This window comes from Diceros bicornis, chromosome 15 (genome assembly GCF_020826845.1).
Source record: "Diceros bicornis minor isolate mBicDic1 chromosome 15, mDicBic1.mat.cur, whole genome shotgun sequence".
In the NCBI taxonomy this organism is placed as follows: domain Eukaryota; kingdom Metazoa; phylum Chordata; class Mammalia; order Perissodactyla; family Rhinocerotidae; genus Diceros; species Diceros bicornis.
Window position 1 is genome coordinate 37,650,344 of NC_080754.1, and position 23,184 is coordinate 37,673,527.

General features: G+C 43.1%; 1 protein-coding gene across 1 annotated transcript in view; it reads left to right on the forward strand.

Moving 5' to 3' along the window:
* The window catches only part of DGKG (diacylglycerol kinase gamma), a 155,960-nt gene that overhangs the window by 16,176 nt on the left and 116,600 nt on the right, over window positions 1–23,184 (forward strand). Inside the window, exons 3-8 of the mRNA XM_058556163.1 lie at window positions 4,503–4,668; window positions 5,259–5,321; window positions 12,464–12,634; window positions 16,529–16,578; window positions 19,938–20,012; window positions 20,713–20,835. Of these exons, the coding sequence (XP_058412146.1) occupies window positions 4,503–4,668; window positions 5,259–5,321; window positions 12,464–12,634; window positions 16,529–16,578; window positions 19,938–20,012; window positions 20,713–20,835 (648 nt within the window). The remainder of the gene's footprint in view (window positions 1–4,502; window positions 4,669–5,258; window positions 5,322–12,463; window positions 12,635–16,528; window positions 16,579–19,937; window positions 20,013–20,712; window positions 20,836–23,184) is intronic.

Sequence of the window (23,184 nt, forward strand, 5' to 3'; positions counted from 1 at the left end):
TTTTTTTCATCCACAAAATAGCAGTAACAACAGTCCCATCTCACATTGTTATTTTGAGACTTAAGTGAGATCACATTTGTAAAGTGCCTGATGCATGGTAAGCTCTCCATCTTGTTCTCCTCCCTTCTTGACCTGGGTAACAATTAACACACTCTCTTTAAACAGGTGGCAGCAATAGCAATTGCCCAGCTAGTTTTTGCATGAAAGTTGCAGTTTCTGGGAAACAAACAAGCCTGAACAATGGCAGTGCCTAGGGTGTTACTCCAGGGCTCAGAGAATTGCTAACATGTCTCATAGTGGTTGGTCATCTGGTTTGGGCATAGTACCCAGCCCCTCCCTACCCATCACACATTTACTAAGCAGCTACTCTGAGCCTGGCCTGTGCTCATAAAGACTTACTCTCTCATAACCCAGATATCACTTTGAGAGTAGCACACAGTCACATTTCTTTGCCTGCTGAACTTGGGGTGCTTAGGAGGAGTGGCAGGGAGCATGATGTCAGCACTGGGACCTGAGACAGATACAGTAGCAGGAGCATTGGACTAGGAGTCAGACTGGGTTTCTGGTTTTACTCTGCTACTAGCTGACTTGGACAAATCACTGAACTCCCAGAGTCTCAGCGACATAAGGAGATCTAGTCCCCTCTGAGCTCTTCTGATGTGAATGCCCTGTGTTTCTGGGCGCATTCTATGCCATCCTGTTCCCCAGGATAGGGACATGTGTGGTTGGACATGTGTTCAATCATCATTGTTTCCTAAGTCTTCCATAACAGTGTATCAGTTCTTTTCCTATGGCACTTACCACTGCTGACCCTGTATTAGAATTATTTCAATACCTTTACTATATATATATATGTATATATATCACTGAGTCTCTTGAAGGTATGGACCCATGCCTAATTCACTGGTGTGTTCCCCATTGGTGCTCAGCACTGCATCTTGTACCTAGGAGACTCAGTACATATATGTTGACTGAACGGACCCCAAAATAATTGATGACAGCCAAGTGTACCAATTAGAAACCCAACATCCATTAAAATGCTTATCAGAAAACACTATGATACATGGTGTAAGGGATACAAAGATGAAATAAGACATTTCACTACATTCCAGGAGCTCTAGATCTGGTTGAGGAACTAAGGTATGTCACAAACAACTATATATTAATAGAGGGCAGCAGATATGAGTGTCCCAAGACAGGAATTGAGGTGGAAAAGTATAACAATTCAGGCACAGGAGATCATATGAGGTTTCCTGGAGGAGGTGGCAGCTGGGTTGGGGCTTAAAGGACAGCGAGAATTTTAACAGGTAGAGAAGGAAGCAGTTCATGTAAAGTGCATGGAAGCTTGGCCAGGAAAGAACACAGAAGTCAGTGTGGACAGAGTATGGAGGTGTACATAGGGAATAGTAGGAGAAAAGACCACAATGGTCTCAGACCTTGAAGTAGATACAAATCTAGGTTGGAGTGGGATTATGGAAGAGCTGTGAATCCCAGAGGACTCAGAGAGTGCACAAGATAATCCATCGGACTGTAGAAACACTATGTATTAGACCTTCTATTTACACTGATTTTTATCTCATCTAATTTCTATTTTCTAATTTCTTTTTTTGTGTGTTTTATAATGTCTAGTAGAGGAGCATAGTAGTACATGTTTATAGTATATAAGTGAAGATAAATGGGAATGCACGCTCAAAAATGTCATAGAGGGCACTGATTTTAAAAGTTTGGAGACAACTGATATCAACTCTCCCATGGGCAATTAGAAGCCGTGGAAGGTTTTTGAGTAGGGAAGCAATCTGATCAGAGTTGTACTTTGGGAAGATCAACCTGGCAAGGATCGATAAGATGGGAGGACCAACAGATGGAGGTGGAGACAGGGAAGACCTTTAAGAGGTATTGCACTGGTCTGGGTAGGATACATGAAACAGAAGTCTGAAACCAGGAACTTTGAGGCCTTCGATAGCTCCCTTGTCAGGGTGGTGGCAGATGAGCAATACACAAAAAAGACCTGGATGTGACAGACGTTGCAAAAGAACAGTGAACGGAAGGAAGAAACAAGAACTAGTTTCAGATGAGTGAGAGTTCAAATCTGAGCCTGGAATGTTGGGAGAATAACATGCCATAGACATTAACAGAAACTGCAGGGTCAGGAAGAGGAGCTGGTTTAGAGAGGAAGCTAATAGAAGTTTAGAACCTGAGATCTTCTAGTCCAGCACTCACAATTTGCTGAAGAATAAACTGAGGTTCATAAAAGGGGGAAAATATGGTAGAGCTGAGACCAGTCACAAGGTCTCCTGAATTTCACACTGATCTTGTTTGATGATCTTTCTACTTTGGTTTTTTAAGAGCATTGTGTTAGACTTTGTTTAACTGAACTTTCTTTTTATTAAATATTTAGTACAATCTGTTTTCCAGAAATGTTTTATGCTGATGGTTTTCAATTTAATGCTAACTAAAAAAGGTTAACAGGACATTTTGGAACTCAAAACTATGTCATGAAACAGTACGTGTCAATTAGAATAGTGCAAAGGAAAAGACAATGCAAAAAGAACTTTTAAAGTAACATTACAGTGCCATCAGCAAATATTTAGTCAAATCAAAGTAGAAGTGATCCAAAATAGCACAATACTGTGGAAAATAGAGAGTTTCAAGAAGAGAGATTGGGATGCTGCAGAGAAGCCAGAGATGAGAAAATCTAAAAAGAGACAATTGAATTTATGACCTTCAAGAGAGCGAGTTCAGAAGTGATGGGCTAGAATCCAAACTGAGTGGGATTAAGGTGATGAGGAGGCTAATGTGGTCTGTTTGGAGAAATTTGAAGGGGAAGAGAAGGACAGGCTAGTAGCTTTGAGTAGCCAGCAATTTCTTTGGAATAGTGACCTAGAACATGCCTGTAGGTAGAAGAGAAGCAGATATTGGGAGATGCCATCAGAGACAGAGAGGGTGGAATCAAAGGTCAAAGTGACGGATTCCCTTTGGAAAGTAGGAGGAAAAGACTTTCCTCTTCCATACTGGGAAACAGGAAGAGGATGTGTGAGGAAGAGACATTCTGAGGTGATGAGGCTGTGGCAACAGAGAGGGACAGCAAGTGTATGAAAGAGAGAGACACAGAGACTTGGGAACAGAAAAGAGAGAGAGGTAGAGACAGAGAGATTGGTAGCTGTCACAAGAAATGTGAGTCCACCATTTGCTTAGAGATCCCTTAATCTGGTAAGGGCGTGCATTATCCTCTGCCCAAACAAATTAGGCTTCCTCCACTCTGCAGAGGAGAGGTATAGAACAGCCCAGCCTGGGGCTAAGTAGAAACTGCCTGTGAGCTCCCTCCCAGTGGGGTCAGGAGGGCATCACTTGTTTTTAGGGCCAAGACTTTGTATTCCAAACCTGATTGTACACGTGCCAGCCAGCTCCTCATTCTGGGTAGGCTCCTGGATCTTCCCGAAGAGACAAGAGGTTAAATGCTATAACATTTTGGAAGGAGAGCCAAGCAGGCTCCCAGAAAGGATTTTATTCTCATGCCTGTGATTATTCACAAAAGCCTGCACAGCAGATCTTGGGGTAGTGCTTCCTCAAATGATTTCCAGGAGCATCTGCTGATTTGATGAAGAATCTGATGCCATCAAAGCACAAGCCAGTGATGACTCACTGCAAACTGTTGTTGTTGAGTGTTTGCTGAGTGAAGCAGCCCTTCCTGGCATGGTCGCTCCCAGCCTGGGACCAGAAGCCAGGCAGCACTGGGAGAGAGACAGCAGGGAGAGGTTCTAGTTTTTTGGCATGTTTCTTGGTTCTACCTTCTGTCCTTGGCTTCCTGCTCTTCTCCTGGTGCCTAAAACCTTCACAAGGACATGTTTTGAGAGCAGCTGAGCCACACACCCTCCCCTGTTATCTTGAGGTTTGTCCAGGGAAGGTCAGTTATGAAAGTAATGAAGGATAGAGCTTGTCCTTTTCTCTTCCAGGTCTTTCCTATTTTCTGAGACCGGAATACTCAGGAATCACATCCCTCACAGCACAAGCACAAAATCAAGATACCACAGAAAAGCTGTTTCTTTCCATCGTGTTTTCAACCACATCCTTCTTCATCTTAACTAGAATTCTGGGGCACTGACCTAGTCCTGCTCATTAGAGACAAGTCCGTCTCATGGGCCTGGATTCAGGCAGAGCCCTCCACTGTGACCTCCTCCCCAGAGCTCACTCTCCCTCACCCCTTTTCTACTTAAATTTAGACATGTCTTGTTCCAAAAGCCTCCCGTGGCTCCGTGCCCCACCAAGCCCCCACATGCAACCACCAGTGTTTTCTCTTTCTTACATCTTACCCTCTGCTCCCTGTACCTGTCGTTCTCTATCACATCCCTGGCCTTCTCATTCCTGCCCCACCAATCACTCCACTTCCTTCTGCTTCCCTTTCCATTTCTCTCACCTGCCAGCTTCCCAATTCCTTTTCCTTATCTCCCTCTTCTGTCTCTTTGCTTCCCTCCATTGACTTTTCCCTCTTTGTCCCTTCTCAGCCAATTAGCTATGATGTCTTCAAGTTGTTCATGAGAGCATATCTGGAGGTGGACCTTCCTCAACCACTGAGCACACATCTCTTCCTGGCCTTCAGCCAGAAGCCCAGACCGGAGACTGCTGACCAGCCAAAGGAGGAAGCCAGCAACAGCGAGGCCAGTGGCCCAGGTACATAGACCAGAGTTCCCCAAGGTGGAAGGGAGATTTTGCAGCTCTAACCCACTTGCCACAGGCGTGGCTGCACTCCTAGAGGGTCCCATGACCAGAGTAACTTCTGTATAGGGTGTATAGGGAAATGGGGACCAGGGGACCAGGACTCCTTTCCTCATAAGGCCTCACAGGAAGTCTTGTCTGATGGATCGCTCAGTAAGAGGAATAAAGAGGAGCATAATTCCTGCCACTCAAGATCAGAGAGGAGAATAGGGGAAAGAGGAGGCACAAACTAACGAATGGTGGGGGGAAGAGAGCCTCCTACCAAGGCTGCCAGTCCGTGGATGGAGCACATTCAGCTCAATTACCCATGCTGGGACTAGCCTGGGGGTGTCAGAGGAAGGGTAGGGTGTGGCCACTGTTTCCCGGAGCTCGGGCTATAATGAGGGAGACACGGTCAACCCCAATAAGTGAGCATGGACCCAGCTGACACTCAGAGACACAGATACAACCTAAGTGATCCAGACCTTTGGGGAAGGTCCCCTACCTGCCCCTCTAAGAAGGTGGAGGGCGTGGGCTGGTCTTTAAATCTTCTTTTTGTTCCTCAGATTCCAACATTCAGAATGCAGATAATGCTGCCAAAGCAGATGAGGCCTGTGCCCCTGATATGGGTGAGTCTTTAGAATACAAGATTTGGGGGAGGAGTGGGGAATAGCTCCCCCTCGGGAGGAGGGGGAAAACCTAACCAGCAGTTTAGTCTCCATGTAATTGTATGCCCTTGAGCAGATCTTGTCTGCCTTCATCTCTGGGGTCCCCACCACTCAAATGTACTGGGATTCTGAGGCTGGATGAAGATTCTTGCTTCACTTGCCCTGAAACAGGGCAGATCCAGACTCAGGACAGCTCATTAAATGTTTGGTTCTGATGGGTCTGCCTGGCCAGAGAGGGGAAAAGGGGAACCTTCTCAGGAGAAAGTGTATGATGGGTGTTTGACTTTGTGTGTGTGTGTGTGTGTGTGAGAGAGAGAGAGAGAGAGAGAGAGAAAGAGAGAGAGAGAGAGAGAGAAATGTAAAGAGATGACTCTAGGGCTGAGGTACAGATGACTCTGCCAGTGGATGGCTGGAGACAGGAAGGCAAGAGGGTAAGAGAGTGCTCTGGTTGACTTCCAACAACATTCACGTGCTCTGGTTTGAACACGCTGGGAGGAAGAGCAAGGGGAAGCTGGCTTACATTGTCCTGAAGATCTATTTGCCAGGCACCTGCTTTACTACATATTTCACTTGGCCTTGACAATTGCACCACTTTACACATTGAAGAATTGAGGCTTTAAGAGATCATATACCATCATGTGACCTGTGGAGCTGAGGATTCAATCCAGAATTATCCAACCTCAAATCTCCTGTTCACTCCTACACCAAGAGAGGAAGCAGTGGTCTCTCTTGAGGTGCCTGAACTAAGGTTTGCCTCCACGTACGGGCACCAGTTTGGTTAGTTCCCAATGGGATGACCAAGGCTGCACTCTCAGTGCAGCTGCCATCATGGTACCTGGCTGTTTGTGGGTCCACTCCTGGGCCTTGACTGATGTAGAATCTTCCCTGGCACATTTATCCATGGGAAGCCATTCCTCTGTTGACAGGCTGTTAACAGGCACAGGCCTTAGGGCAGAAGCTCCTAGGAAAACTGGAAAGAGCAAAGATTATCTTCCTTGACCCCTGTTCTCAGGTCCGATACAAATTTCCTGGACACTATCAACCCAAGTTGGGCAGGCAATAAACATGTTGGTTAAGAATCTGGATTTCAGAGACAGACTGCCTGGACTTGATGCCCAGCTCTGATACTACCTAGTTCTGTAACCTTGAGTATATTTGAACAATGTCTCTGTGCCTCAGTTTCCCCATTGGTAATATAAAATGATAATAGGTGTTGATATGAAATTTAAGTGAGTTGTATGTGTAAAATGCTTAGAACCTGCCTGAAACATAGTAAATGTTCAATAAATATTAGCAATTATTATTCAGGCCACCCTCCCCAAGCACACTCTATTCTTAACTTGTCATGGTCTGTCAAGATCTCCTTCAGTCAGTGCCCTCAGTCTCCAAGTGTGCCAGTTGAGCATCCTATTCTCACAGAAGGACCCTCAGGGACTCTTTTCTCCCGGGTTGCTCTTGAAGCTTCAAATACAAAGACTCAGAGTCGGACTTTATTGTGTTTGCATTATTGTCTGGAAAGGATTGATATGATACACACTGGTGAATTCCAGTTCTTGGGGTGTGCCCAGGGGATAAAGAATGCAGTTTTATTGTATCTTTCAAATATATACAAAGCAGGATAGATAAGAGATAATACAACTGAATGAGAACTAATTGTTAACAGGGACCCAGGACAAGAGAGTTTCTCCCAGTAGATACTAGATGTAGTTCTAATCTTTTTGTCAGTCACAGTAAAAAGGGCAACTAGAAGGATTATGTTTAACTGAAGGACTGGTGAGATCAAAACTTCACTATGGATGGAAAGCAGAGCATGGTTGGAAAAGAAGAGTTGTCTCTGGACCACAAACTCAGCAAATTCCAGCTGTTCATGGAGCTCCAGAAAGCAAGGCTTAAGAGCATCAATGCCTTCCCAAGGCCTTCAGGGATAGCAGCAGGGCAAGACTCTACAAAGCGTGGGCTCACGCACCCCCCTGCTAGCATCCCATCCAGCCATGCTAGGTCCATGGCCCCTTGGTTAAAAGGATTTGAGTCATAAATAAATCTTAAATCTTGTGTGGAATAGTAGAGACATATGATGACATAAATCATTTTCACAGTAGAAAAGAAAGGGTGGAACTGGAAGCTTTGAGAGTCTAAACTCTCGGCAAGAAAATCAACAGTGAAAAGCATCTGGCCCCAAATTCTTTACTCAGAACTTTCTCAGTCCAAGTATCTGGGACTTCAAGGGGAACCTGAGAGAAGTTATACTACATTTGCTGAGGTTCCAAATTGTCTGGGCAGGGTTTGTTTTAGTGGCTGAAGTTTCTGAGATACCAAGGAAGGAATTAGTGGGGATGCTATTATCAGGTGATATTTGAGAAAAGATAATTGATGACGATAATGGAAGTTGGCTAATTTATTTGACCACCATGCTTATTTGTCATGTCTACATCATCCTGGGTCTGAGAACAACTTACAGAGATTTCCCCCTGGAGAAGTGGTTTGTGATGCACCATTTTCCTTGTCTGTGGGGAATATCAGTCTCCTGTGGTCAAATCATGAAAGGGCAATTAACTGACTGCTGGCCCAGGGAAGTGTATAGCATTTTTTCATCTCCTTTTCTGACTCAAGATTTAAAGTAGAAAATCCTTTTCTTGTTAGGCCACCTTTCACAGATGTCTTAATTAGATGCCCCTGTTCACCAGAAACAAGAACATAGGGCCAGGCAGACACCACAGAAAGGGGCCTCTGCCAGCAAGAAACAGCCAAGTTGTGGAATCACCTTAGATCAGGCCATCTGTTGAAAATTTCACCCTTTTCCTCTTGCCCAAGCAGAAGCCAGAGAAAGAAACTAGATCCTCATTTGATATGGCCTATTTAGGCCTATTGGATCAATCTCCAAACTCAGATCTAGAACAACCCACTTCAAGTTTTTCATTCCCAGAGCCAGGTAGGTGCATGATTGTGTCCATAATCACAGCAGAGAGGGGCTTTTGCTGAGTCCAGACGTCAGATCAGAGCCCTGAGCAATCTGCCATTGTCAGGATGTCAGCTGAGGAAAAGCTGAATTCACCCTTTCCCGAATGCCCGGGACTAAATGGGATAAGCAAAGTGAACTTCAGTCTCTTGGTCTTTATTTAGTTTCTCAGGCTGTTGTGATGTTTCAACAACTCAGAATATTGGAGTCTCAAGGAAAGTCCCTTTATTTTTTTTCTTAGTTTTTCCCAATTATAAAAGTAACATGCTCACATTGTAGAAAATTTGAAGAGTACAAAAAAAAAGCTAAATAAACAACAAAATCACCCATAATCCTACCAATGCAATTACACACACACACACACACACACACACACATCCTTGTAGGGGTTTTTTTGTGTAAATTTTTTTTGCACGGCTGAGATCAGACTGTGTATATAATTTTGGATCCAGCCTTATTTTCCACTTAACATTATATTCCCAAACATTTCTCACATTATTTAAGACTTTGGGTAAACATCAATGTTAATGCAAGTCCCTCTTTTACAGATGAGAAAACTGAGGTGAGGGAGTAAGCCTTCTTGTGCAAGATCACACACCATTTAGCACAAACCCAGTGCTAGAGTCCCAGTCTTCTGCCTCTAGCTTGGTGCTGTTTCCACTATGCCACACTGCCCAACTGGAAGGCAACAAGTAATACAGAGACTAAGAGAGAAGGTGGAACAAGTCAGGTCTGCCCAAGAACCCTCATGTGAAAGAGTTTGTGACATGGCACCAGGACAGAACCTCTGTAATCTGGAAGAGGGTGTTAGTCTTTTATTATGGTGGTACCTGAGGGATGTGCTCAGATGGCTGTAGTTGGTGGTATGTCACGTAAGGCAGCATGAGGAGGAAGAACACCATAGACCTCAACGAAGACTAGAACAATGGCTCAAGGTCGGATTACCGCTCTGGTAATCCAATGATCTTTGAAAAAGCCTCTAATAATATTTTAAAAGAGCTTTGTTGAGGTATAATTGGCATAAAATGAATTGCACATGTTTAAAGTGTACAATAAGTAAGTTTTACATACGTATGCACTTTTAAAATCAGCACCACATCAATATAATGAAGATATCCATCACTGCAAAAAGTTTCCTTTGTAATTCCTTTCCCCCACCCTCCTACCCACCCACCCCCATCTCTTTACAACCACTGATCTGCTTCCTGTCACTATAGGTTAGACGACATTTTCTAGATTTTATATAAATAGAATCATACAGTATGGACTCTTTTTGGCGTGGCTTCTTTCACTCAGCATAATAATTTTGAAATTCATCCATGTTGTTTTGTGTATCGATAATTAATATACTTTTATTGCTGATTAGTATTCCAAAACTTAGATAGATATTCCACAATTTGTTTAATTCATTCACCTTTTAGTGGACATTTGGGTTGTTTCCAGTTTGGGCTATTACAAATAAAACATGAGCATTCTTATACAAGTCTTTGTATGGACAGCTTTCATTCCTTTTGGGTAAAGATCTAGGAGTGGAATGACTAGGTATAATATGATAGATATATATTTAACTTTATAAGAAACTGCCAAAATTTTCCCCAAAGTGGTTAGACCATTTTGCATACTCACCAGCAGTGTAGGCAAGTTCCCATTGCTTTGTATCCTCACCAACACTTGGTATGACAAGCTTTTCACATCTAGCCATTCTAATTGGTGTAGAGTAGTATTTCCTGTGGTTTTAATTTACATTTCCCTAATGAGTAATGGTGCTGAGTATCTTATCCTGTGCTTAGTTCTCATTTGTATATCTTCTTTAGAAAAATGTCTGTTCAAATCTTTTGCCCATTTTTTAATTGAGTTGTTGGCTTTCTTATTGAATTTTGAGAGTTCTTTATATATTCTGTGTACAAATCCTTCATTAGATATGTTACTTGTAAATATTTTCTTCCTGTCTGTGACTGGCCTTTTCATTCTCTAACAGTGTCTTATTTTTTTTTTCTTTTTTTATGAGGAAAACTGGCCCTGAGCTAACATCTGTGTCCATCTTCCTCCACTTTATATGGGACACGGCCATAGCATGGTCTGGCAAGCGGTGCTTCGGTGCACGGCAGGGATCCAAACCTGGGCCGCCAGCAGCTGTACGCGCGCACTTAACGTCTAAGCCATGGGGCTGGCCCCTCTAACAGTGTCTTTTGAAGGGCAAAATTTCTTAATCTTGATAAAGCTCAACTCATCACTTTTTTCTTTTATAGATTGAGTTTTTAGTATTATTGTATCTTAGAAATTTTTGCATAACTCAAGATCACAAAGATTTTTCTCCTATGCTCTTCTGTAAGTTTTATAGTTTTAAGTTTTACATTTAGATCTACAATCCATTTTGAGTTGATTTTTGTGTATGCTATGAGGTATAGATTAAAGTTCCTTTTTTCTTTTTTTTTTTTTTCATGTGGATATCTAGCCTCCCCAGCACTATTTGTTGAATAGAGTTTCTCCTCTGACTTGCTTTGGCACCTTTATCAAAAATCAATTTACTGTATATGTGTGGGTCTATGTCTGGACTCTATTTTCTTTCATTGGCCTATTTATCTATCTTGATGCCAATATCACACTGTCTTGATTACTGTGGTTTTCATAAGTCTTGAAGTCAGGTCTTTCAACTTCATGCTTTCTCAGAGTAGTTTAGGCTATTTTAGGTCTTTTGTACTTCTATGTGAGCTTTAGAATCAGTTTGTCATTTTCTACAGAAAATGTGCTGGGATTTTGATCAGGATGCATGAATTTATGAATCAATTTGGGGAGAACTAACGTCTTAATAATATTGGGTCTTCCTATCCTTAAACAGAGTATACTTCTCTATTTATTTAGGTCTTATTTAATTCCTTTTTTATACTATTAGGTTCAATTTGCTAAAATTTTGTTAAGAACTTTTGTATCTATGTTCATGAAGGATATTTGTATGCATGTTCTTTTCTTGTAATATCTTTGTCTGGTTTTTGTTTTAGAGTAATGCTGGTCTCATAAAATTAGTTGGGTGGGATTCCCTTTTCTTAAATTTTCTGGGAGAATTTGTGTAGCATCCATATTATCTCTTCCTCAAATGTTTGGTAGAATTCTCCAATGAGGCCATCTAGGCCAGGCGTTTTCTTTATGGCAAGTTTTTTTACACTATAAATTCAACTACTTTAATAAGCTATCCAGGTTATTTATCAAGGCTCTCTCTCCCTCTGCCTGTGCCTCCAGCATTCTATTTCTTGATGGTATTACAACACCTAAGTTGGATTTTTCACTGCCAATCTTCCTTTTACTTTTTCCTGTATTTTCTGTGAGTTACAAACTCTTACTGGATATTAAGAGATCGTTTCTGATGGTCATAGATATAGAGAGGCTGGGGGAAGACAGATAGCACTCAAAGTGCCTCAAAAACGTAAAATTCACACAGTAAAATATAGGTACCTGGTTTTCTTGTTAGTAATAACTTTATATTTCTGAACCAGAGGACAAAAGTGTGGAAAAGACAGAGATTTTGCCTACCTGTGAGAAGGAAAATTTCAGAGGGAAACCTTACTCTATCCCTGTGCTATGATCAGCTGCTTTCTGCATTTTCTTAATCCAACTGATTAGGCTTGCAGTTAGTCAAAATTCTTCCCAGTCTCTGGAAATTAGTTGACTTTAAATCCCAGTTTTTTCTTTTGAATATTCATCTTTTCATTTATCTTTAAATGTATTTTAGAAGAAAGTTGTGAAAGAGTATATTGGTAAATAATCAATAGTCTGGATTTTGGAATCTCAGCCAAAACTACCTCTACAAATTGAGTGTGTTCCAAAAAAATTAGGTTAATTGACATTTACCTGTTGACTATTGATATTGCTAAAAATCACTACCATTTTTTCCTGAAAATTCAGAATATAGATGGATTTCTTACATGGATATAAACTCTAAAAGGGTCAGAATAGTGTCCATTCAGAGAGTGTGAACTCCACAAACTGGATTTCTAGGGCCATTTATTGGATCGTATCTATGTAACCAAAGCTTTTGAAGACACTTGTATAAAATTCTTGCCTCCACCATGAAAAGGATGGGGCAACAAAAGGGATTTAATATTTACTAAACATTAAGTGTCCTTGGATGCTTTCTTTTTGCCTATCACAGAATCAAAACTCACCGAGAAGCAAGTGCCAGCTAAAGACCAAGTGGCTGCAACCCCTCTAGGAAACCCTGTTGCTCAATCTTCAGGCTCAGAATCCCCCATAGTGTACCTGAAGGATGTCGTGTGTTACCTGTCCCTGCTGGAGATGGGGAGACCTCAGGATAAGCTAGAGTGTAAGTACTCGCCCTGTCAAGGGGCTTCAACTTTCTCCTAGAGGAGGAGCTAGTGTCCTGTCCATCATTCTAAATATGCTGGAGATTGATCTGGGATCATGGGTATGGGTCCTGCCTCCTTGAGGAAGGTCTTCCTGTCACCAACAATGATATGACCATTTCTTAGAATCCACCCTGGGACACAGTACCCATTGTAGAGAGAGTGGGAAGTACATCTGAAATCTTGGTATTGAGAACCAGGATTTGGAAAGAGAAGGGGTCTCTGCACCGGGGTGAAGACTCCCTTCCTTTGCTGGCAGGACTTCCTGAAAGCCTACCATCAGAAAGCTGCTGCCTCCTCTTAGTAGATTTTTCAAGGAAAGATATTCAACATCAGTCTTCCCTCCCCTATTCCATGCCCAAGCAACTCTTGAACAACAAGGAATTTTTTTTCCTGAGATCTAATCAACCTCTGTCTTGTTAAAGCTTATTTCCATTTCTTCATCCATTCCCCGCCCAAGTTTTTCGGCCTTGGAGAAAGAGGGCTAGTTCATTAAAGGAGTTGAGCTAGGTTTCACGGTGCTACTAAAGTTGGTTTCAAAAACATATCTTCGGGAGGAGAGTAATAGCTGGTGGCAGAAAGGAAAGCCCACAGTGGCTAAAACAGCCTGCAATCTCGTAAATGACTCCCTCCAGGGATGGTCTTGCTGGCCTCTGTGAACCTACAGGCAAAGTCTTAAAACAGGAAATGATAGGACCTTATTAAAAAATATGTATTGTTTTGGCTTCTCTTTGGACCTTAGTAGCCATTAAGGGAAAAATGTACACATTATAGCAAAAGTCAAAATTCCAGGTAATAATAAGACTAGTCAGTAGAACTTAAACATTAGCAACGAAAAGTCTGGCAAACGTTAACCCTTGCCAAAAACAAAATGAAACAGTTGCTCATTAGCTGAGCTTAAAAATCTCCCCCATAGATTTGAGGTGTTAATAATTGCAAGTCTTGAGTATCAATTTGGAAGCACATGTAGCAGATATTTCTTACTTCTAGCTAATGTGAAAAGTGAAATGTCAAATTATTTCCAATATTCAGCTGGATTTTGAGTTTCAGGCATTATATTTGTTAATAATTACCAGAGAGGATGTGACAGATTCTTCATAATAGTGACTCTCAGACTGAGTCTTGTAATGGCAGTAAAAAGAAACTGCATTTTAAAAAACTTTTTATTATAGAAAATTTCAAACGTAGATAAAAGTAGAGAGTACAATGAACTTCCACGTACCCATCAGCCATCTTCAACAATTACCAGATTATGGTGAATCATGTTTTATTTATACCTCCCACTCATCCCCTCTGACCCAGATTATTATGAAGCAAATTCCAAACATCGTATAATTTCATCTGTAAATATTTCAGTATGTATCTCTAAAATATGACTTTTTCTTAAATATAATCACAACACCATTATCACATCCAAAGAAAATGATTCCTTGCTATTATCAAATATTCAGTCATCATTCACATTTTCCCAGTCACCTCATATATTTTTAATTGTTTGTTTGAATCAGGATCCATATAAGGTCCATACATTGCCATTGGTTGTTATGTCTCTTCAGTCTCAATCTTTTGCTTATTTTTTTTCCTTGCAATTTTTTGTTGTAGAAACTTGGTCATTTGTCCTGTAGAGTTTTCATCTTGGTTTTTTTTTAATTAAACCAAATAAATTCAAGTCCTCCTCTGATTTTAACGATTGAAAACAAGTTAAGCTTTTCTTTTTAAAAACCAAACATGCATCTTTTTGGAAATAATAGCCTGAAATCCCACCTATCGCCAATGCAATAATTAGAAGAATAACTGTCATCACTGAACACCTTATATTTGCTAAGCTAAACGCATTATCTCATTTTAACCTCACAATAACCTAGAATGTTGATATGACTATTCTCATTTTACATGTAAGAAAGAACAGAAAGGTTAAATGACTTACCCAAGGCCATGCTCCTTAAAAATAGAATGCTTGTATTTTCTAGTTTTACTCTTCATGCACAGTAGGACCAAAGAGAGCTCCATGTTAGAGAATCGCCTGGGCCCAGGGTCTGGGAACAACACTATTGGGAAGGTCTGTCCTTCTTTACATCATTCAACCATGTTTGGTAAGTCAGCTTCATATGCTGAGTGCCTCCGACCAGGACATTCTGAGGAGTCACAAAGAATTGGCTGGCCCGGTGGCATAGCGGTTAAGTGCGCACTCAAACTCGGTGGCCCCAGGGTTCGCAGGCCCCGACCCCGGACGCGACTGGACGCACTGCTTATCATGCCATGCTGTGGCGGCATCCCAGCATGGATGTTAGCCCAGGGCCAATCTTCCTCAGCATATAGAGGAGGATTGGCATCAGATGTTAGTTCAGGGCTAATCTTCCTCAGCAAAAAAAAGAAAGAAAGAATCGGAAGCCCATGACTCTACTTTTTTTTTTTTTTTGTGAGATCAGCCCTGTGCTAACATCCGCCAATCCTCCTCTTTTTTTGCTGAGGAAGACGGCCCTGGGCTAACATCTGTGCCCATCTTCCTCCACTTTATATGGGACGCCGCCACAGCATGGCTTGCCAAGCAGTGCGTCGGTGCGCGCCCGGGATCCGAACCAGCGAACCCCGGGCCGCCGCAGCGGAGCGCGCGCACTTAACCGCTTGCGCCACCGGGCCGGCCCTCCATGACTCTACTTTTAAATAACTTGAACTCCAACCAGGAACGCACCACTGAACAAAACACAAGGTGCAGAGACATTAAAACATGTAGAAGGAAGTGACAACACAAGGGTAACTTAACAGGAATGCTGTGACCCTGTGGGTGTGTGCTGAGAGACTCAGAGTGGTTGCCTGGGGGAAGGAAGAGTCAGTAAGGGGATGCTCTGCAGACAAGGCAGCATGATGAAGCGTTTTAAAGAATGGGAGGAAAATGAAGACGTGTTCAGCTCTGCTCCCTACCCTGCTTACTTCTGAGACCACAGACAGAATCTCTACCTTTTAGTTGAACGTAATGCAGGTTTCCAGGTCCCATAAATGAACATTTAGTCATTTGCCCAAATTTCTTTCCCAGATTTTCCTAATCCGATATCACCTCCCTGCAGCTCGAATGTGATAGAGGGTGTTTCTGAATAGCATATGGATTTTAGAAAAAGAAATGTAATAGCTTCTATAATAGTAACTACCTCATAGAATTATTGAGGATTAAGTAATAACGTGCATAGGACTGTACATTGTACATATTAAATGCCATATATAAATGTTCATTAATGAAAGAAAATAAAAATAAATAACATCTGTTGAGTGCGTTCTACATTCCAAGCACTGTAGATTTGGCTTATTATTTACGTATTAATCCTCATTTAAAAGAAAAGAACCTAGGAGAAAGAAACTATTATAATCTCCATCTTGCAGATGAAGAAACTGAGCCTAAAGAAGTTAAACAACTTATTTGACGCCCTAGAGGTGGTACGGAAGGGCCAAGATTTGAATCTACCTAACTCCACACCCTTTCTATGTGCAATAGAAGCAGTGTCCCGTCTCTAATTCTGGTGTCTCTGCTCCACCACCAGCTGGGCGTTTGCTTTGAGTTGTATTCCAGTGATGCTGAGAGGTGTGAATGCTCTACAGGGAATCACACTCGTGACCTGAGCTCATCAGCCACAGAGTTATTGCTTAGACAGTCCCAGAAGCCAGGTGGCTTGGTTCTCCTCCCTCTTCCCACGCTCTCTGTAAGGAAGTCAGATTCTGTGCCTTGGAGGGTGGGTGAGCTGGTTGCAACAGCCTTCATCCCCCTGATGGTCAGAACTGTTCTAAAAACTGTCAGCAACAAAGCCTCAGCCCAGCCTGGTGCCTGGAGGCTACCTCAAGCCTCACCTTTGTGTTTCTTGCAGTCATGTTTCGTCTCTATGATTCGGATGAGAACGGTCTCCTGGACCAAGCGGTAAGCTCTCCAAATATCCCTCCTGAATATGAGAAAGGCTGGGGGAGAGGGGAGCAGGTGGAGGAAGAGTCTGAACTGTCAGTTCCATCCTTATAGGAATAGCAATGTGTCAATATGGGCTGCAGAAATGAATAGAACCTCCCACCTTCTACTTCCAAAGAGCCAGCCTGGAAGAGAGTGAATTCCAACTTGCCTTTTATTCCAGAAGCCCAGGATCATAAAATCTCAGAATGGGGAGATGCTTTAGTATCTCATCTAGTTTTACTTCCCAATGGGTTCAGAAATTCCCCCTGCAATTCCTGCCGGATCCTAGGGGCAGAGAGGGGGGGGGGGCAGGCAGCAAGACCAGGACAGGAGGACAGGAGGTTAACTGCTAGTATGCTCTGGCATCACCCTGGCCTCCTTCTCATACTCCAGGACACTAGCTCTAGGAGTCTGGTTCTGTCTGCTCTGGGGACACGATCCCATCCCTTTGCACCTGGGAAAGCCTGAGACTTGCCTCCAACTCCCCTCAGGTATAGGCAGGGATAGGTCAGGGATCATGGAGCAAGAGGAAGGGTGGAAGAGGAAGAAGGCAGACAGGGGAGAAGACAAATAGAGTCAGACAGGCCTTGTCTTCCTGACTGGCAATGTCAGAGATGGGACTCATTCATGGAAAGACTCTGAGGTTGAGGAGCATGGGGCTGAGTCAGACCAGAAGAAGAAAGGGAACTAGTCCCCTAGACCAACTAAATCATCCCAATTCTGTCTAAGCACCAGAGTGTCCCTATGGGATCCCTACAGCCACACTGCAGTGCTGTGGTTTGGATCATGCGAGGGAACAACCAGAGAATCACAGACTCTCAAGAATTTAGTCAACACATATTTATTGAGTGTCAGCAATACGTCAGGCACTATTCAAAGCACTGGGGATACATCAGTGAGCCAACTGACAAAAATCCATGCCCTCATGAAGCTTTCATTCCAGTGCAAACACACACACTAAAAAGCATAATAAAATATGTGTAAGATAGAGATGTGTGTGAGAAGAAAAATAAAGGACAGAAAGGAAGAGTTAGAGGGAGCTGCAGTTTCAGCCAGAGGAGCCGAGGAAGGTCTCCCTGAGGAAGGGACATCTGAACAGAGACTTGCAGGAGGTGAGGGAGTAAGTCATGGGAATATCTAGGGGAAGCCCCTTCCAGGCAGAAGGATCAGCAAGTGCAAAGGACCTGAGGGGTGCCTGGAATGTTAGCTGATTAACTAGGAGCCCAGAGTGACTGGAGCGGAATGAGGAACAGAAAAGGTCGGAATGAGTAAGTAATAAGAGATGAGATCAGAGACGTAACGGGGGAGGGGCATTTGCAAAGCATCATCAAGCCTTACAGGTGATTGAAAGGGTTTGTCTTTTACTCTGAAGAAATGGAGAACCAGTGGAGATTTTGAGCAGAAGGTGGCATGATTGACTTAGGTTTTAACAGGACCACTCTGGCTGCTGTGTTGAGCCTAGACTGTAGGGGTGCAGGCAGGGATACCAGTTAGGAGGCTATTGAGATAAGCAAGACAAGCAATAATGTTGACTTGCACCAGGGTAGAAGCATTGCAGGTGGTAAGAAATGGTTCAATTCCTGATATATTTGGAAGCTAACTCAGTGGACTGAAGCGAGTCTCAAAAGAGTTATCTGATTCAACTTTCCACCAAGAATCCCTGGCAGTTGGACTCCTAGCATCTTTTTGAACACTCCCAGTAATGGAGAGGTCACCCACTCCCTTAAACAGCCGCTCCACTGCTGGCCATGACTGTTAGAGAGGGCTTCCTTCCCGCACAAAGGAAATTTTCAACACAAAACCTGATTCTGGTCTCCCTCCCTCTCCCCTAACCCAGTGGCGAGGCCAAAATAGGCCAACCATCAACTCCTCCCTCCCGGCATCCCTCCGTGGCTTACTTCTGCCCTCTGTAGCTGACCAAGACAGCTGACCAGTGGAATACTGACCTACACAGTAGGCCTTCAAGTATTTGAAGGTACTATCACATCTCCCCTAAATCTCCCCTAAAATCTGCTTTAATCAAACTTCCCAGTTCCTACACTGTTTCTCATAAGGCAGGCTTACATATCCACTCTGGTCAAGCTCTGATTTGTCAATGCCATTCTTAACATATGGCACAGAACTGAACCCACCCCTCCATGACTCTTTAAGTACCCACATGTGGCCTGACCAGGGTAGACATAAGGGGAACTAGTTCTTCCTGAAATCTGCCCACTCTGCTTCCTGAAAATGCCCACCCATTTACACAGCCCAAGACTGAGTCTAATTCTCAGCTCCTGAATCACATTGTTTTCTCATTGAATCTTGGACCCAACTAGATTCACAAGCTCTTTTCCTTTAAAACTTCTGCTGAGCCCCGTCCCCACCTTTCTGCCCACTTCCTTATCCCCATCTACCGCCTCATCTGCAGTTTTGCAATGGCTTATTTTTTAGTTTAAATGAAATAGAATTTTTTAAATCCCTGTTGGGCTTTAGCTTGCTTGTTTTGACCCAGCATTCTACGGGGTAGAGGTAACACATTTGAACCTTGTTTCAGTTCACCAACGTGTCTCCCCAAATCAGTCTTAGAACGAGCATCTGAGTACCCAAGAGACGCGAATGCCTCCTCCTCAGCCCTCGGTGTTTCAGTGGGACTCTTGGTGCACTGATTCATTAGCATCCAACAATTCTCTGAGGTCTTAGATGGAGCCTGGCCTCGGTACCAAACAAAGACTCACTTATCAGACAAACGTACCCCTCAGGTATTTTCTGTCCACAGAGTCCTGGGCTCAGGGCTGGAGAGGTTACAAAGGAAACAGAGGAGATGCCAAAGGAATCTAAATCATAGTGCCTGAGCTAGGACCAACACAGGGGCCCTACATCCAACTGAAACTGACGCCTAGGGGTATAGATGGAGCCCAAGTTGTTGAAGCTGTGGGAATGAAGAAAGATAAAAGAGGGAGGAGAGAACTGCCTTGGTTTGTAAGTGTTTGAGGGAGCTATGATCATAAAAAAGGAGAAAACAAGAGTGCTTTCTATGCTAAGTCAAAGCACAAGATATGGGAAGGAAAGTGAGTCCAGGTGGGTCCAGGAGGAGGTCAGTGTTTGGTGATCTTTCTCTATTCCTCTGGTTTATCCATGTTCTGTGCTTCTTGTGAGCATCTACCCTCCACTGAGCTTCGTGGTCAAGGCAGAAATAAAGAGCAGACACAAATGGTGAACTCCTCGTGGAATGCCGGTTTATTGCACTGGCTGCTTCTCACGGTCTGCCCTGCCCACCTTCTCAGGAGGTTTGATTTTGAGTTGTGCTCCTGAAAACACATCTTCAGTTGGTTTCTCACCTTGCTGTCTTCTAGGAGATGGATCGTATCGTTAACCAAATGCTACACATTGCCCAGTATCTCGAGTGGGATCCCACGGAGCTAAGGCCTGTGAGTTTCCAGAAGCATGGGGTGGCTTCCAAGTGAGCTTCCACGATGAGAGTGGGACACGCTGAGGACTTGGATGCAAATGTTTACTGTGCAGGCTCTCCCAGACTCGTCCTCTTACAGGAGGCTTCTCTGGGGTCCTACACCTTCACCTCCCACTTCTCTGATAGGAAAAATTGTAGGCAGCAGAGAAAAGTGTTGACATAATTCAAATAATAATTCCCCCTAACCTTTTCACCAGAGCTAAATTTTTATAACAGGAGTTCATAGATCAAAGAATTTAGAGCTAGGAAGGACTTTAAAGATTTTTATCAATCACCAGATAATATTAAAAATAATCATTACATTTGGGGTCTCCTATGAGTCAGGTATTATTTTAGAGATTTTATACACATTTTCTCTAATCCTCACCACAGTGCTGCAGACATAGCAATCTTATTTCCACTTTACAGATGAGCAAAGCAGAACGCAGAGAGTCAGGGTGGCTTGCCCAATGCCACTCAGTCCCGTTGGGGCAGAGCCAGGCCTGGAACCATGGTCTCCTCACCCCATTTGCTCCCTCACTGCTCTACTCACTGTGAATTGGAGGGGAAAGGCATAAACACAAGCCAGACCATGCAGAACAAAAGAGAGTGAGGAGGGCAGAGGGAGGCATTGAAGTCGAGGATGGAAGTGGACAGTTGTTGCTCTATGGATTCCGCAGATATTGAAGGAGATGTTGCAAGGGATGGACTACGACCGGGACGGCTTTGTGTCTCTACAGGAATGGGTCCACGGAGGGATGACCACCATCCCATTGCTGGTCCTCCTGGGCATGGACGACTCTGTAAGTAAGCAAACCTGAGTTCATAGATCTCTTGCCTTTCAGGAACACCGGGCTCCATATGGAAGTTAATATCTACATATCGCCTTAACTTCTGCCCTGGACTTCCCGATGGACACACCATATGCTCTAGACTGGCCCAAAAGTCCTCTCTTTTTACCTCTTAGTGCCAGAAATATATTCATTCATTTGACAGACATTTACTAAATTATTACAAAATAAAGACACTGTTCTGAGCACTGTGAGGGGCACAGGTACAATATTCACCTACCAGAAACTTATACTCAACCAGGCAAAGAAAAAAAAATTCAAGGAAGAATTCTATCTTTTCCACAAATTAAGTTAAAAAATGCTAAGGAAGTCAGGGAAGGAAGGAAGGAAAGAAGGAAGGGAAGGAAAAAATACTGATTTGTTGTGGGGTGGAGGGCTTTCATGATAGTATCTTATTTAACAAACAAAACAACCAGATAAGGTAGATATTTTTTTCCCAATTTGTAGAGATGGAAAACTGAGATTCTGAGCCTAAGAAGCAAAAGAAGGAGCCAGAATTTATTTGTACTTGACTCCAAAGATCCTGCACTTGCTAATGTCTCACACTTAGAAGTAAGACCAGTGGGAAGAAACCTGGAGGGTATCTGCCCTGGCCCTGAAGGATGGTGGGACTTTGATATGCCATTCTTGGGATAAAGATCAAGTGGAAGGACCTAGGAGGATGTTTGATCTGGCTCTCAAGGATAAGTATGATTCAGCTGGTAGAAGAGAGAGTTTGTGGCCAGGAGAATAGCTTGTTCAAAGACCCAAATGAAAGAAAGTTTAGGGTGTATTAGAGAAACCTCCCAGTTTGATCAGAGTAGGGGATACATGTAGAGGCTTAATGTGAAATCAGTGGTTATCTATGCCAGCATCTCACCTAGTCTGCTTATTTACCGAGTGAAGTAACTTTCATACACAAGGTAGTGAAGATTAGAACTAGAAGGACAAATGGTGAGATTAAGGATTTACCAGGACAGTCACACAGGTCGTGTGAAAACACCGCTTGGAGATTACTGAAATGTCGTAGAGAGGAACGGAACAGGAAGTTCAGCTGGGTTAGCCTCTAGCTGACTGTTGTTGCCTATAATGTCTCCGTCTGACAGTTCAGCAATTCAGGACTAAAGCTGAGCCTTCATTTCCAACACTCAAGAACTAAGAATCCTGCAATCATCTCACGGTGTGTCCAGTTCTTTCCAAGTGCTAATAGAAATCAAGGAACCAGGATCTACACAACTCCCTTCTTACTCCTTAGAAGCCTAGAAAGTTAGAACTGGAAAAGACCTTGGTGATCCCTGGTCTATTCCCTGCATTTTACAAACTGAAGGCCAGAGAGGTAGAGGGACTTGCCCACGGACACACACCTGGTTAGTACCAGAGGCCATCTTTTGTATTCAGAACAGTAGACCCCTCATTCAATGATCCCTTACCAAGAGCCTGGTGTTCAGAGATCATGGGGATCTCTGAACCCACATGAGCTAGGACCTGGGGGCGCTCAGATAAGTAAGAATACTTTCTGCTTTCAATACTCAAGATTACTCAAGTTTATACTCAAATACATCAAAGTGGAAGTTCTGCTTGGGTGAAGTTCCAGCATACCTGTTTTTTCTCTGAAACATGGGAATAGAGATGAGACATTTTAATCCTAAGGAACCAATTTCTATTTTCCATTTCTTATTTTACCCTTGCTGAGTCCAAAGTGCCACCAACTCTGTGTGGACGGGATCCGTTGTTTGACGGCTGGAGGATGGAGAGACAGACTATTTCTTCAACATTCTCCCCAGTGTCTCCTCACAATGCCAAATCAGCCTTGTAGAAAACCATACTTTACATCAGTGGCAAAAGTTCTATGCATTTATTTTTAAATATGCACTAAATTGTAAGTTTTAACATTTAATATTTGGGGTTCTAGAGAAAGCATTCCTCAATTCTTAAAAGTCACATTGCTTGTTTGGCTTTTTCAAAACCCACATATGGCCACTGAAAAGTCTGGGGATCTCTGAATGGGATATATGAGAAACAATCTGTCTCCCAGAGAAACGGCAGCAGCAGCATAAAACCTGGATGCGGGAGGAAGGTTACTCCCACATCCTGCACCCTCTAATGTACAGCCAGGAAAGAGCCACATGATGGTGCTATACCCCAAGTGGAAATGTTACTTTATCCCGAGTCAGAGTCATTTTGCTTCTTAACTCTGTATCTATGAAACTAGTGCCTGGGAAAAGGAGAGTCAGCTAATTCAGCCAGTAAAGATAGTTTCAGATAAAATGACAGTCCTTTGGGCTGTGTGAAGAAGAAGCCGTATCTGCTGAAGAGTGCTGT